Source organism: Euleptes europaea, chromosome 11, assembly GCF_029931775.1.
Source record: "Euleptes europaea isolate rEulEur1 chromosome 11, rEulEur1.hap1, whole genome shotgun sequence".
In the NCBI taxonomy this organism is placed as follows: domain Eukaryota; kingdom Metazoa; phylum Chordata; class Lepidosauria; order Squamata; family Sphaerodactylidae; genus Euleptes; species Euleptes europaea.
The window spans coordinates 28,910,266-28,926,057 of record NC_079322.1 but is presented as its reverse complement, the minus strand read 5'-3'; the positions used below and the strand labels follow the sequence as shown (position 1 = coordinate 28,926,057).

At 42.9% G+C, this 15,792-nt stretch overlaps 1 protein-coding gene across 1 annotated transcript; it reads right to left on the bottom strand.

Moving 5' to 3' along the window:
• Nucleotides 1–1,110, bottom strand: LOC130484568 (C-C chemokine receptor type 5-like). Its single transcript, XM_056857618.1, has one exon. The coding sequence runs from the start codon at nucleotides 1,108–1,110 to the stop codon at nucleotides 37–39; it is 1,074 nt and encodes a 357-aa protein (XP_056713596.1). The 3' UTR covers nucleotides 1–36.
• Between the last annotated feature and the right edge of the window lie 14,682 nt (nucleotides 1,111–15,792).

Here is a 15,792-nt window from a genome sequence, read left to right as displayed (position 1 = left end):
CCAAAGTCAATGATACTTATTCTTTGTGGACATCCTTTACAACACAGCTGAAATCTCATGCTCCCCAGTAGATGGAGTGTATGTGGAACTCGTTCGTTCTGGATTCTCTGAATGCAACACTGGGATATATTTTGAGAGTCTGCGAGCAACATCCTTTCGGTAAAAGCTGAAAATATATTTTCTGAACTTCTCCCCAGCAAAAGCATAGATCACAGGGTTGATGCAACAATGGGACATTGCTATTGCTTCAGTAACTTCTATGGCTATAACCAACTTACTGTTGCTGTCGCAATTGTCAAGAGAAAATAAATTTTGGAATGCGTGGAGCAGAATAGCAATGTTGTATGGAGCCCAGAAGATGAAATAAACAATCATGATGATAAAAATAAGCCTGACTGCTTTGTTCTTTTTTGCATTCCTGCATCTAAGCAGGTTCATTATGATCATTGTGTAGCAGAAGGTCATAACAATTATTGGTAAGACCAGGCCGATGAGGTTGGTTTTTAAAGTGTTGAATTGATTCCAGTTGATTTGGGTTGTATCTGAATAAACAGGAGTGCATTTCAAGCGGCCCTGTATCATTTTACACGTGTTAAATACAATCTCTGGCACAGAGGCAAAAAGTGCCACACCCCACATGATGACACTTGTGAGGGCGCCATAGACAACTGTCCTGGCTTTTAACGCAAACACTGCATGGACTATTGCCAAGTACCTGTCCACGGTCAAAAGGATTATAAAAAAACTTCCGCTGTAGAAGCCTGCAAGATAAATTCCAGAGAGAAGTTTGCACATTACTTCCCCAAATATCCATTGGTCGGTTGCGTTATATGCCCAAAATGGGAGCGAGAAAATGAAGAGCAAGTCTGAAATTGCTAAATTTAACAGGTAGACATCAGTCATGCTCTTGATTTTTTTGTATCTCATAAGGATCATCACAACTAGTGCATTGCCCAGCAGGCCAAATGCAAACACCAAATAGTATAATGGTGGCAAGAAATGGGAACCAAATTGTTGTACACTGTCACTTGAACATGGTGTAGCAGAGTCATAGTCATATGGTGTGGTTCTCCATGCCTCGTCATCTGGAATGTCTGTAGAAGTGTCCATCTTGCAGTTGCCTGAAACTGAAGAAGATAGGCTTACATCACAGCCCATCTGCCCTGGAAGTTCAGTAACAAACAGTGTGGTGCTAATTTCCATAACAGAACATGCTGAGCTTTCAACATTACAACAAACAGAATCGTTTTCACTCACATAGATGTTACAGAGCAGTGATACCGTAGTATCTTGGGAGCAACATGTGGCTCTTGACATTCCACCTGTGGCTCTTCTGAGCATTGTTCCCCAATATTGCACCTCCCCATGTTTCAGAAAAGTGGCCAAGGTCCTTGTCCAGTGGTGTACCTCTGGCTAGAACTTAAATGATCTAGTGTAGGAAACCTAACTAGATGCCTAAGGTTTTTTAAGTGCATGCCTGTACCTGAATCTGGCCTGACAGATTCATCTAGAACAACGTGGTGTTCAGAATACAGGAGTTTAAAAGTCCCCCCGTGGCGCAGAGAGGTGAGATGCAGTACTGCAGTCCAAGCTCTGCTCACGACCTGAGTTCGATCCCAACAGAAGTTGGTTTCAGGTAGCCGGCTCAAGGTTGACACAGCCGGAAATGACATCGCGACATCATGGGATCGGATGTCATCCCGATGAGTCTCTCCCCCTTTGCAGTGTGTATGTATGTGTACATGTGTGTATGTATGAAGTAATTCAGGTGAACAGTGAAGTGTTTTATTTCTTGGAACAGAATTCAGTGTTCAGTGTTTTATTTCTTGGAAAAGAATTCAGTGTTCTCTGCCACTTGGTGGCATCATGGTAACATTTTAACCTACATTTGACTGAATAAGCTCTTCTATACACTAGATAGAACCACATGCATTGACTTTTGGAATAGGTGTCTTAGATTTTGGGATCTAAATTATTTAACTCACGTTGAACTCTAGGCACTGGGGTTTAATTTAATCAAGCTGTGAAAATCTCTCTTGCCGAAATATTACATGAGAATGAAGGACTGTTAACACATCAGGCAATCATCTACATATTTAATACCCACACTGTGGTCCCCCTGATATGGATCAAAAAATCTACACGATGGCAGGTGCATGCCCAGGGGCTGATTTCTGCAAACCCACTGGCACCTGCAGGTTATCAGTGGAAAAAATCTTATATGTGGTTTCTGCATACCTACTGGGACTCAGATACAAAGGGAAATATGCCTTTTTAAGAAGGGGAGAGTCAAAATGAAAAATTTGGTTGTCTGAACATGCACAACTCTCCCTTTGGTGCTGAATTTGACAATATGCAGAATACACACTCATGAACCCACCTTATACTGAATAAGATTCTTGGTCCATCAAAGTCAGAATTGTCTACTCAGACTGGCAGGGACTATCCTGGGTTTCAGGTAGAGATTTTCCACATCGCCTCCTACCTGATCCCTTAACAAGAGTTGCCAGGGTTCAAACGTGGGACCTTCTCAATGCAAAACAGATGCTGTACCGGTGGCGCCAAACAGCCCCTTCCCAGAAAACAGTCCCCATTAGGGTTGCCAGGTCCCTCTTCACAACCGGCAGGAGGTTTTTGTGGTGGAGCCTGAGGAGGGGAGGGTTTGGAGAGGGGAGGGACTTCAATGCCATAGAGTCCAATTGCCAAAGCAACCATTTTATCCAGGGGAACTGATCTCTATCAGCTGGAGATCAGTTGTAATAGCAGGAGATCTCCAGCTAGTACCTGGAGGTTGGCAACCCTAGTCCCCATATTCTCGGCCTGGGGATAAAAACCGCTGGGTAGTGCAACTTGCATTAGAAAAATTGCTTATGGGGAAAGGGTTAAGCACATGGTTGAGAAGTGATTTTGAGTGGAGGGAAGTTTGTGCTGGTTGTAGACCGTAATAAAGTTTTAATGTAATGAGTGGGGGGAAGCTAGAGGAGAAAAGGTGAAGCTGCCTTCCCTCAAGAACATGGAAGAGAAATACATGCAACTTCGTCTCATGTCTTGTTTGGATCTTAATTTCAACAGCTACATCCCACATAGCAGGTGTGGATGCTGTGGGGAAATCAAGTCAAAAGCCTTTTTAGACTTATGGAATTCATTTCATTGATTCTCAGCCACGATGTATAATATCTTAACATGTGGTTGTGAACATGTGTTCTTGGAGATACATGGTACACCATTTGGGCAAGGCTCCCTATAACATATAGGGCATGGACGCACACTCAAGAAATAGCCCTAAACTCTTGAAAAGTTCCCTTTTTGATATTATGGTAACTTCAAAGGGTTCTCTGAGTGCATTCACTCATGAAGATGAATAACAAATGATTGTAAAAGGAACCCACAGAGGAACTGCAGGAACAAAATGACACATACAGAATGAAGACGGTGTCACAATATCTTGCTTTCATCAATTGAAGATGCATGGTGCAATTCTAGGCACTGAAATTACGCCAGCCATCTTTCAAAGTTTCTATATGAGAAGAAAACCATATTTTACAGAATGGCCTCGGTTTCTTGTATGAATGTCTATGCACAGCTTCCAGAGGGACTAAGAAAATACCTCAGAAAAAGACTGTACAGAAATCGGTATAATTACCAATTTTGAAACCTAGATAACGAAGACTGAAGGCCGCAAAAATCATCAGGCATACTTATTTTACTAATTTATATTGGTATTTCAGCAGTTTATCTGTCACATCTCCTCACAATGATTGCTAGAAATTATAGTGTGATGAGAGTGCTAAGAGTACTCTGCTAAAGATCTCCAGCTTCCCTTCACCTCCAAATTGCTGGTCTCAGGGTTCCTGGGTAGTGCCGGTGCCAATATGCCCGTTCACTCCTTCTCCAAATGCCAGGCCAAGGCTATCCCCCCACCAGTTCTTAAGCGATCAGTCTATGCAATCAGATAGGGTTGCCAACCTCCAGGTACTAACTGGAGATCTCCTGCTATTGCAACTGATCTCCAGGCAATAGAAATAGGTTCCCCTGGAGAAAATGGCCACTTTGGCCAATGGACTCTATAGAATTGAAGTCCCTCCCCAAACCCCGCCCTCCTCAGGCTCCACCCCAAAAATCTCCTGCCGGTGTCGAAGAGAAACCTGGCAACCCTACAATCAGACCACAGTCTGCCACCATGAAAAAACATGTGCACTGCAAGGGGTGTGCACAGATCCCTGCTTCCAGAACGACTGCTGCACAAATGAGGTTCAAGCAAGATGAACTGGTGGGAGAATTGTAACAGAATTTGCTCCACTTTCTAAAAAAAGGCTGCCCACCCACAGGCTTAGTGGGTAGGCAGAAAACTTTCAAGCACCTTGTACCAAAACACTTTTCTAAGCTCCCAACATTTAGCAAAGTCAACTAGTAATAATAGATCAGTAGCATGTTTATGATTTAGCCATCTGAGGCACGGAAAATGCTTCACATACATTTAGGGTTGCCAACCTACAGGTAGTAGCTGGAGATCTCCTGCTATTACTACTGATCTCCAGCCAATAGAGATCAGTTCACCTGGAGAAAATGGCCACTTTGGCAATTGGATATGGCATTGAAGTCCCTCCCCAAACCCTGCCCTCCTCAGCCTCCACCCCAAAAACCTCCCACCGGTGGCAAAGAGGGACTTGGCAACCCTACATATATTAAATGTCACATGGGAGATCTGCTCCTCCCTACAGCTGATCCCCCCGCCCTGAGTCTCAGGCAGAGCAGGGGAACCAATGGGAGTCTTCAGGCCAGTGGCTGGGGCAGCTGGCTGCAGGGAGGTGGAGGACCCCAGGGGAGACCCCACTGGCATGGAGCCTAGGGCAACTGCCCCAGATACCCCATAACTAGGACTGTTCCTGCCTACCGAGGCTAATGAATACTTGTTGGGTGGGGAGGAAAATGTATATTGCAAAAATGGCTGGGGGGAAGGGTAGAGATTTCACCCTTTTGCCTTTGCACCATCCTCAGGTCAAACTGGACACCCTGCCACTCCTAGTTAACATTCAATATACAGAGATCCCCCACGTTATTAGGAATTCCATCTCCAGGTGGTGGCTGGCGATCTCCCACTATTACAACTGATCTCCAGCCGAGAGAGATCAGTTTCCCTGGAGAAAACTGCCGCTTTGGCAATTGGACTCTATGGCATTGAAGTCCCTCCCCTCCCCAAATCCTGCCCTCCTCAGGCTCCACCCCTAAAATCTTCAGGTATTTCCCAACCCGCAGCTGGCAATCCTAATTATGGACCATCAGACCCTTAGCAGTCTTTATAACAACCCTCTTGTACTTTCCCCCTCTCCATCAACAGATTCCCTCCCCCAAAGCTCTGAAAAAGCATGCCCAAGCCCCCACTCCAGTGGATTTCCGTGGGAGGGGGAAGGAAAGGCACAGATGCGCCAGCCTTCAAAGAATCCACAGGCAAAGGGCAGGCCAGATAAGGAAGGCGTTGGGAAAGATAAAAAGTAGATCACTGGAGCAACTGGAGATCTCCTGGTATCACAACTGATCTCCAGCTCCAATAGAGATCACTTCACCTGGTGTAGGAAATGGTTTTAAATTGTATTTTCAATTAAAAATTATGATTTCTCTGATCCTGCGAATCAGACTCGCAGCTGTCTGTCGACCTTGAATTAAACCACAAATGGATAAGAGAGACTGAATTTCCTGTTAAGAACTGTTGGCCAAAAATGAGGAGAGTTGAAACAGAGGGCAAAAGAACAGAGACAGTTTAGCTTGCCAGGAGATTGGGAAGCAGCAGCTTTGCTTGCTGAAGTCTGTTGAAGGGAAACTTAGTACAAGAATAGAAGAGACACCTTGATTTTAAGTGCTAATAGTATATTTAAGTGTTGCAGAGTGTTGGGAACACTTCTCAAGGAGTTGGCAATGAAGGAAGAGGCAAACCATATCCTGACTCTCTCAGAGGTGAGAAAGCCTTTTAAAGAGGACCACTGGTCAAGCTGTCAGTGCAACTTGTGAAGGAATATATGCAAGTTTCAACCTTTTAGCTCCTTAGCTACTCACATTATGGAGGGATGTTCTGATTGTCTCCACAATGAGAAGGTTCTTCCAGATACGCAGGAGGAACTTACTACCTCAAAACCTAAGCTGTACCACTAGGTTTAAAACCAAGGTGGAAGATGCTATTAGGTTTAAGCACTTTATGCCAATAAAGGAATGATGACCAGGCTTAAGCACGACAGCCATGAACAAGAAGAGGCTAACTCTGGTACAATACAAATCTCCATAGTTGCCTTGAAATCCTTTGTTGTTTCCTTTCAAACACACTTGGCACAAATTAGTTCACGGGAATTTGGCCAACTTAGTTCACGGGAAGGCTGACAGTTCAAGTGACGGAGACCAGGTGGGCCCATCGAATCTTGGGATGCAAGGGGAACCAGGTGGACCTCAAACTAAACAACGCATGTGAAAAGAACTTATCAATAGTAATAAAATGTAACCAATGGTCCCAAAGTATGCATGCAGACCGCACACACACACACATTTGATAGTATTACTTACCCAGGAACGCTTTCTATGTGAAGAAGCTCTCCAGTTCTTTGAAAATGCCAGAGTTTTCAGGAACAGATGATGCAATAGTCCTTGGTCAAAGCTTGAAATAACTGTTTAACAAGAAAAAATAAATACATGTTTGTACTCAAAGGCTAATTGATTCCTTATAAGTTCATTCCATTGTCTTCTATCCTGGGAAGCAACACAGCTTACATAGGATTTCCAGGAGTTCTCCTATCCAGATGTGTGCTGACCAGACCCACACCTGCTTAACCTCTGCAAGGTTGCTTTATCACATACACTAGGTCCAGCCACCTCCTGGGACCTCAGGTAATGCTATCATACTTCCTTTGAATTTCTGCAGAACAGTTATCTACCCACAGTCAAAGTTTCTGCATTTGTTTTCAAGCACTGTAAAAGAACCAGCACTGATTCAAAGGCAGTATTTTCAGTATTAATTTGCAAAATTGAATGCATATTTTAATGATATTTGTTTTCTGTGCTGCTTGAAATAGGAATTCAGAAACATTATATAAAGCACCTTTCTAATAAAATAAAAACAAAAAGATTCTCCTCTGCTGGTGGAGTGTTCCTTGTTTTACAATTATCATGTTGTATTTTTTTACTGCTTTGTTTTAAAATATTACTTCCCATAATTGTGCACTCTTTGAGAGAAAGTAGGAATTCCAACATAATAGTGAAAATTAATCATATTCGTTAGTGGTTAACACTTAAATTCAATTGTTTAGATTCCCTGGATTTGCATTTTATCAAGGTTGTTGGTATGAATGCATAAGGGGAATGGGGCCAGTGTCTCATCACTTTCAGATGCTCAGGATTTGTACTATATAATAATTGTTCAATCAATTAATCAATCAATCAATCATTTATTTACGGCCCTTGGCCAGATAAAACAAAAAAACATGGACTAAAATAATCTTGCAAAAAAAGATTTACAGTCCGAGTCATACATCACTTAAAAACACAACCGAGATACATCTGCCATTTGGGCTAAGAGACTACTCTATGGCGATGTATTTCCATTGCTGCCGTACAAAATTTTGCAACCTGCAAGGTGATTGAAGGATAATCCCCTTGTAAGAGCTTTTCAATCTTTTCTCTCACCCTATCGGGTCCCATTCTCAATAAGAGGGGCTCAATAAACTTGGAACGGGGTATTGTGTAAAAATTGCAGTTCAGGAGGATATAATAATTGTTATTTTTGCATTCTAGTAGGTTAAGGGGGGGACTTAGAAATTCAACCAATATTCCTAAACAATATTTTTGCATACATATATTGATGCTGTTTACCCATATAAATGAAGAAACAAAAAAAGCAAAACCAAACTGACTTACCAAGTAACAAACTTTTAACAGGTGATGCAGAAAGCTTGATTGTTTGGACAGGGACTCCTAAAAAGCAGAATAGATACTTAGCAGAAATAAGAAATAACCCTTTCCTCTGTGAGGAAAGAATCATTTAAGTTCTGCAAATTTCTGACAGACAAGTGTTTCTCTAAAAAAACAAAGAGTAGAGAAACAGTTCCCTTCCAATAATAACCCTTTGCCTGACAAGCACGTCAAAAATCTGTTTCCGTGCCTCTGCAGAATACTCTAAAAATTGCAGATTGTCTTGCTACTCTGAGGACTTTTATCACACACAATCTTTGGTGAGAGCTCAAATTATCAAAGCAGCATAGGGTATTTTTAAAAAATCTTTCATCTGCACATTTTGTTGTTCAAGGTCTGCATGAACCCAGTAATAATCTAGGTGGAAAATGTGCTCCTTTAAGTGTCTTCCCGCTTCTGTGGAACAGAGATAGCAAGATCTGAAATGAACATCTGGCTAATGAGCTCACTCCTCTTCCAACTAGCTCACAGATCTGCTTGTATACCACAGAGGCAGGTCCCATCATCTGATCTGTAGAACTGCATCTGTGGTTCTGCTTAGTACTGATTTGGGAGCGTTTATTTCAACAGGGTGTGGCACTTGCCTCCTGCACAGAAATCTCACTTCCTAGCTTAGAAACTGTACAGCAATCGGCCTCAGAACAGGAGCCCAGCTAGCAAACTGAAGCCCCATTCACATGTAGACATTTAAACCCAGCTGCTAGGGTTTGGACTTGTTTCAGGCATCAAAGAGTTTTCATAAAAGGATTCTTGCTTTTAATGATCAGTATCTAGCTCTGACCATACTCAGAACCTAGCTGTGTCACAGGATACTCTTATAGTAGTAGAAGAAGAGTTGGTTTTTATATGCCGACGTTCTCTACCACTTAAGGAAGAACCAAACCAGCTTACAATCACTTTCTCTTCCCCTCCCCACAACAGACACCCTGGGAGGTAGGTGGGGCTGAGAGAGTGTGACTAGCCCAAGGTCACCCAGCTGGCTTCATGTGTAGGAGTGGGGAAACAAATCCAGTTTACCAGATTTGCCTCCACCGGTTGTGTGGAGGAGTGGGGAGTCAAACCTGGTTCTTCAGATCAGAGTCCACTGCTCCAAACCACCACTCTTAACCACTGCACCATGCTGGCTCTCTCTTATAGGTCAGTCACATGACCACATCATGAAAAGGTGCGTGTTTCTATTTAAATGGGTATTAGATAGCAAGCCTAGAAACAGGGTTGCCAACTTCCAGGTGGTGGCTGGCGATCTCCTGCTATTATAACTGATCTCCAGGCAACAGAGATCTTTAAACTGCACTAAAGTCCCTCCCCTCCACCAACCCTGTCCTCCCCAGGCTCCACCCCCAAAATCTCCAGGTATTTCTCAACCCACAGCTGGCAACCCTAGGTATAAGGGAAGTAAATAAAATAAGTAAATATGTGCCACCTTGAACTCACTGGATGAAAGGTAGGCTAAGAATGTACTATAAATAGGGTTGACAGGACCCTCTTTGCAACCGGCAGGAGGTTTTTGGGGCGGAGCCTGAGGAGGGAGGGGTTTGGGGAGGGGAGGGGTTTCAATGCCATAGAGTCCAATTGCCAAAACGGCCATTTCCTCCAGGGGAGCTGATCTCTATCAGCTGGAGATCAGTTGTAATAGCAGGAGACCGCCAGCTACCACAAGACATTCTAGCAAACAGCTGACAGAAAGGTTACTAGCAGTACCTCTGCTGAAATGGCTCTTGGCATTGAGTGCCTGTAATTGTAAAATTTATGAACATTGTTCTTATGAATAAGAACACACATGAGTCACGTATGACAGTCTTATTTCTCAAGCAACTGAAGAAGGGAGCTTGGTGGCTCGAAAGGAACCTAGAAGCCGGCCTTACCCTTTTGTGTCTTTAATGGACTTTCATCCTTTTGCGTTTTCTTTAATTGCCCATGTTATTTTGAATGTTCTAATTGTTCTAATTTGTCTCTGTCCCTTTAAGCGCCATCACATTTGGTGCCTTGTTAATTTTGTGGGACTTATAGGACAGCTGGAATTGCACACCTTTTTGCACGGGCTGCACTGTTTCTATTTAATATTTGTCCCCTTAACACCATTACATTTGGCTTCCTGTTATTTTGTGGGATTTGAATTTATACAACAGCTGCATTTGTATGTTGCTGCTCATACCTTTGTTATTCTTACGCATGTATATGACTCTATATTCTCATAGTACATTTAATCAGCTTGGCCACCGTGCTGTGTTTTCTTCTTTGATAGACCACCTGGGAGGTTGGCAACCCTAACTATAAATCTGATACAAGAAATCCATTAAAGCCATTCACCATGTGGTCATCATCCTAGGTGTGCAGCACCATGAAAAAGCCCCCTTTTTATGCAGGAGCTCTCTGCAACCAGCCAAACTTTTAAGAGGTTTTTTAATCGTGTGCGCCTACATATCAGAGCCATAACTGCATAGTCCAAGAACTGCTGGCAAACAAGTACATGGGAGACATGTGTGGTTAGGAGCTCTTCAACCCAGCTAGCCATATCGTGTTCCTACCTTGTACAAACAATTCTAATTGCGCATTCAGTCAGAGCACATGGGGGTGGCAGGTATGTGTGCAACAGGCCGACATGGTCACTCTTCTGAATCCTGGTGCAGAAGTTCATAATCCATATGATTGTAGGGTTGCTAGTTCAAGGTTGGAAAATACCTGGAGATTTTGGGGGTGGAGCCTGAGGAGGGGGGGTTGGGGTGGGGAGGAACTTCAATGGGATATAATGCCATAGAGTCCAAAGTGGCAATTTTCTCCAGGTTAACTGATGTCTGCCGCCTGGAGATCAGTTATAATAGCAGGGGATCTCCAGCCACCACCTGGAGGTTGGCAATCCTATATGCTTGGTATATGGTTATGACTAGGACGATGGAAATGCGTTGACAACTTGGTTGTTTCAGTTTGTTGGTTTGTCCCTGGAATGAGCATCTGCCTTTATTATTTATTTAAACCTTTTAAATTAGTCTTTCCATGCAATTTAGGGTCCCCAAGGGAACAAACAATCAAAACATTAAAACAAGTTTAAACACACACATACATATATGAAACACATAGACACATGAGAAGGAAGGAGGGTCAAATGGGGCCTTTGACAAGAATATTAATGTTATTTAATTATTGTGTCTCATTCCTCAAAGACACTTTCATTATTATTTTATGTTATTGAATGAGATTAGGGTTGCCAACCTCCAGGTACTAGTAATGGAAATGTTGTCTGGATTAACAAACACGCTTTCACCACAAAAGAGTGGCTTCTTCAGCCAATACTTGAAGCTTAAGTTTTCAACACTAAAAGGAGAATAATTAACTCTCTTAATTATATACAAAATAGTTGGTGTTATTATTTATGTACAAATCATTTTAATTTGAATCATTCTAATTCAATGTCTCAAGTAGTGAACATACCTTCAAGCTTGATTATTCAAAATTTGATTTGTCAAGGATTTATGAAGTTCTTGGGGCACATCTGCGGCTGTTCTTTCCTTCAGAGCTTCTCCTTAAGCTTACTTAATGAGAGACAGGTGTGGATTATATAGCTGTTCAACTCTAAGGGGTATGTTCCATCAAGGGAACTTAGGATCTAACTTAAAGATGTATAGCTGACTGCTTTGGAAGAACTGTACTCAGTCCTAAATGAAAAGATGTATTTAAAGATCTTATTTTGCAAAGACATCTGTTAGGAGGTTATGCTAGATGTTGAGTAGGTTTAAATGAAACAAGATAAATCTAGCTCATTATTCAACCCAAAAGGGGAATAGGATTTGAAAAGGTGTATGAATTTCATTTCTTGTCTGAGGAGCACCTTTTGTGCATTATTGATGTCAAACTGATTTCCCTTATAGACCCACACTACAAAAAAACGGAGATTGTTTTCACTATGTTTTTCTCTACAAAATCATCACAAGGGGGGCGTCAAGAACACGGCCCCTGATCTGGGATTTGTGCTCCCCAATACGGATCTTTACTGGTCTCATAGTACTTCCTATGTACAATTTCGCACAACTACACGAGATCACGTAAACAACCTGGCTGGTGGAACAGTTAGAAAAGTGCGTAAGTTTAAAGCGGAAGGTCGAGGTGGTAGAACTAAATTCTTTCACGGGCATGATAAGTGCACATTCTGTGCAGGATCCACAAGGGTGGTGCCTGACTGTCACTGGAATAGGAGGTAGGATGTCTGAATGGACTAGTGAATCTCTTAGGGAACTGCTCCTGTGCAAGCCAAAAATGGGTTAATCAGAGCAACCAGAAATGCTGGACAGGATGTGCCAGTGTTTATTGATAATCCTTTGTATAGTTTTTGAGTCCGACTGGAAGATAGAGAGCAGAAAACATTGATTTTGTTCCTATTAGATTTGTCTTTGTTATGCAGCATGTTGCTCCGTTTGAGTAAATCTGCTTTTTGTTTGGCTTCTCCCACAACGTGAGTTGGGTAGCCTCTGTGAATCAGATTGGATGTTAATTGTTTCGCTGCTACTTCAAAGTCTTCAGGATGAGTGGAGTTACGCTTAAGATGTATAAATTGACTGAATGGCAGATTTCTCTTGAGATGTTCTGGATGGTAAGACTTAAAGTGTAGCCCAGAATTCCATGCCATAGGTGTTTTAAATGGTCTTACTGCTAACGTGCAGTCATGAGTAGTGAAAATCTCAAGATCTAGAAAGTGAATCTTGACCAAGTCGCTTGTCCCTGTAAATTTGAGATGTATATCAAGGGTGTTAATCCATAGGAGAAATTCTTGGAAAGCACTGTTAGATGTAAAAACAACAACCAGTAAGTCATCTACAAAACGCCAGTAGAATAAGATGACTTGTTTGAAAGGGTTGTTGTTGAAAATGTGTCTTCTCTCAAAGTCTACCATGTAAAGTTTAGCTACAGCTGGGGCACACGCTGCGCCCATGGCCAATCCCTTGACTTGGAGGTAAAAGTAATTTGTTTTCGAAAATGATGTCGGTCAAGTCTAATAGAAAATGTGTAGGGGGTTGCAGGGTGGGGCGTTGATCTAGACAATCTGCGATGATATTCCTAGCAGATTCCAATGGAACGTTTGTGTAAAGCGCGGCCACGTCTAGAGTTGCTAATACCGCATTCTCTGGTATATAATTACCTTTTATGTGTTGGATCAAGTCTCTGGAGTCTAGCAAAAATGATGGAATGTTGCTAGAAAATGGTTGTAAATAAAAATCAAGGAACTGGGAGATGGGTTCTAACTGGGATTCTCTAGAGGACACTATGGGTCGACCTGGAGGATTCTTGTCGTCCTTATGGATTTTGGGTAATGTGTAGAATATGGGAACTTTGGGAAACAGTACGGTAAGAAAGTCAGCTGTGCACTGGTCAATGTATCCAAGTGACAGGCCTTCTAATGTGACTGTCCTGATAATTTTGGTTGTTTTATTGATAGGATTACTGGGTAATCATTGGTAATAGGATTCATTATTGAATTGTCTCAAGTTTTCTGCATGATAAGAAGAAAAATCCATTATAACGACAGGCCCGCCTTTATCCGCGGGCCTAATTGTTATAGAACTGCCTTGAGATAAATCAAGCAGGATGTCTTTTTGGGTAGTGGACAGGTTGGAATTCAAAGTCCATCTTTGTTTTTCTAGCTGTTCAACATCTCTAGTTACCAAAAATTGAAATGTATTGATAAGATGGTTGGAAGTATTGGGTATGAAGGTAGACTTCCTCTTAAAGGGAAACCTATTAGAACGTGAAATTGACGGTGACTGCTGATCTTTAAAGAAATCTCGTAATTTTATGTTTCTGAATAGTTGGAATAGGTCTATTTTAGTTTGGAATGCAGAGTATGGGGGTGTAGGAACAAAGCCGAGCCCCAAGTTTAAAACTTCTAACTCTGCTGCAGAAAGATTTCTGGATGATAGATTCACGACTATCGTTTCTTCTGCTGGTTTTCCGGGGACGCGACACATGGGGGAAATTTTGTGCTCTTCCCCGTGAACGTAGTTGATAAGACCTAGCGGAATAGGAAGACATATTTGAGTCGTATGAACTTATACTATCATGGTCAGATGCTGAATCTTCAGGATGATCGAATTTTCTATCACGGGATCTATATGTATTTTTAGGTTCAGCGTATTCCCAATGATACACTTTTTCTTTTGGTAGTCATCCTTGTCTCTGTTAAATTTGCGTAATTTAAAGGATTTAATTACGATATATCTCTATAGTCTGGAGATCAGTTGTAATAGCAGGAGATCTCCAGCTATTACCTGGAAGTTGGCAACCCTATAAATAAAGCATATAATGCAAGACCTCATGTCTCCTAATCCAAAGGAACCCAAACCTGAGTAGTCTTACCCCTGAAACATTTCATTGTTCAGAGAGGTGAGCAGTGCCTGGTAAAGAAGCATAGGATCTGGGGGTGCATTGAGTGAGGTTGGTCTCTTCAGATTTGCTGCTCTTGGACAGAACTGCCACCAAATGGAGAGTTAACTCTTTGTGGCCCTGACCAGATGCCCCAGAATAGTCTTGAGCCTCAGTGGTCAGAGTATGCGACAGAGGAAGTCCCCCTAGACAAGTTCCTTGTCCCCCAGCAAGGGAAGTGCTTCCCTTTCTTCAAACTTTCCCAGACATTAAGTAACGTGAGCTGAACAGCTGGCTGTGGGAGGCTTTTAAAAGAAGGGTCTCAAGGCTGGGATCCAATGTTTAAAAGTTTATTCCAACCGTAACAGAGACAGACAAGCTAGAGGAACTGGGGGATGGAAATGCAGAAATTAGACAACAAAGCAAGATTACATTACATAGCTCACTGCAATCTGACAAGGTTTTCCAGTCTTCTACACAACAGTCTTCTGCATACACAGGTAAACAGTTCCAAGGTGACAGAGGCCCTTCGTGGTGGTGGGGGTTCAGCAGAAAGAAGGGAGGTTGTTTTTTACCAAATCAGAAAGTGGAGGGTTGTACACAAGTGTTCTCCCCAAAAAGGTTAAGACCAACAAACTGTTCCCCAAGATTATATGGGTTTTGCACTCAGCGTTTTTCAGAATTGTGCAGAACTAGGAGCAGGTGGGCTGCAAAGGTCTCCTAGGTAGTATGCACCAGAAGTGGGCCAGAGACTGTAGGGAAACCACCCTGAGATGGGCCGTCAAGTACGGATGGGGCTCGCTATTGTCCTCCTTCTCCTTTACAGAGTCCTTGATAGATAGGGTTGCCAACCTCCAGATGGTTAAGACCATGCTGTTTATGGTCTTAACTACGGTTATTCAGCACATGTTTCTATTAGTGTTAGAACCTCCAGATGGTGGCTGGAGATCTCCTGCTATTACAACTGATCTCCCGGCGACAGAGGTCAGTTCCCCTGAAGATAGGGTTCCCAATTGTCCACTTATGGCGGGTAATCTACCACCCATTGCTCCAGTTGCCCGCTGTGGGCAGGCAGAAGTAGGTGGGGGAAGGGAGGGGGAGCCATCCACGTGATTTAGTCAGGAGCGGAGATGAATGTCATCATGACGTTATGTCTGGTTTGTTGGACAGCACCAACTGGGGCAGCGGTGGAGGACCTCAGAGGACCACCCGAACGCAGGAACAATGAAGGCAAAACAGGCCGGTCCTCCGGCCTCACGCCAAATAGCTGACTGGGAAAAACAGGTGATCAGTGGTGAGGCTCTGGGAGGAGCGGGGAGCGTAGCTGGAGGGGAGGAAATAAGGGGTGGTCCTCTGGGGCTGCTTTTTCTCTCTGCTGCTCAAGTTGGTGCTGCCTGACAAACCGGACATAATGTCATCACGTAGATGACGTTGATCTCCAGCCTCCCTAAATCTCCCTCTGGTTGCAAGGAGGGACCTGGCAACCCTACC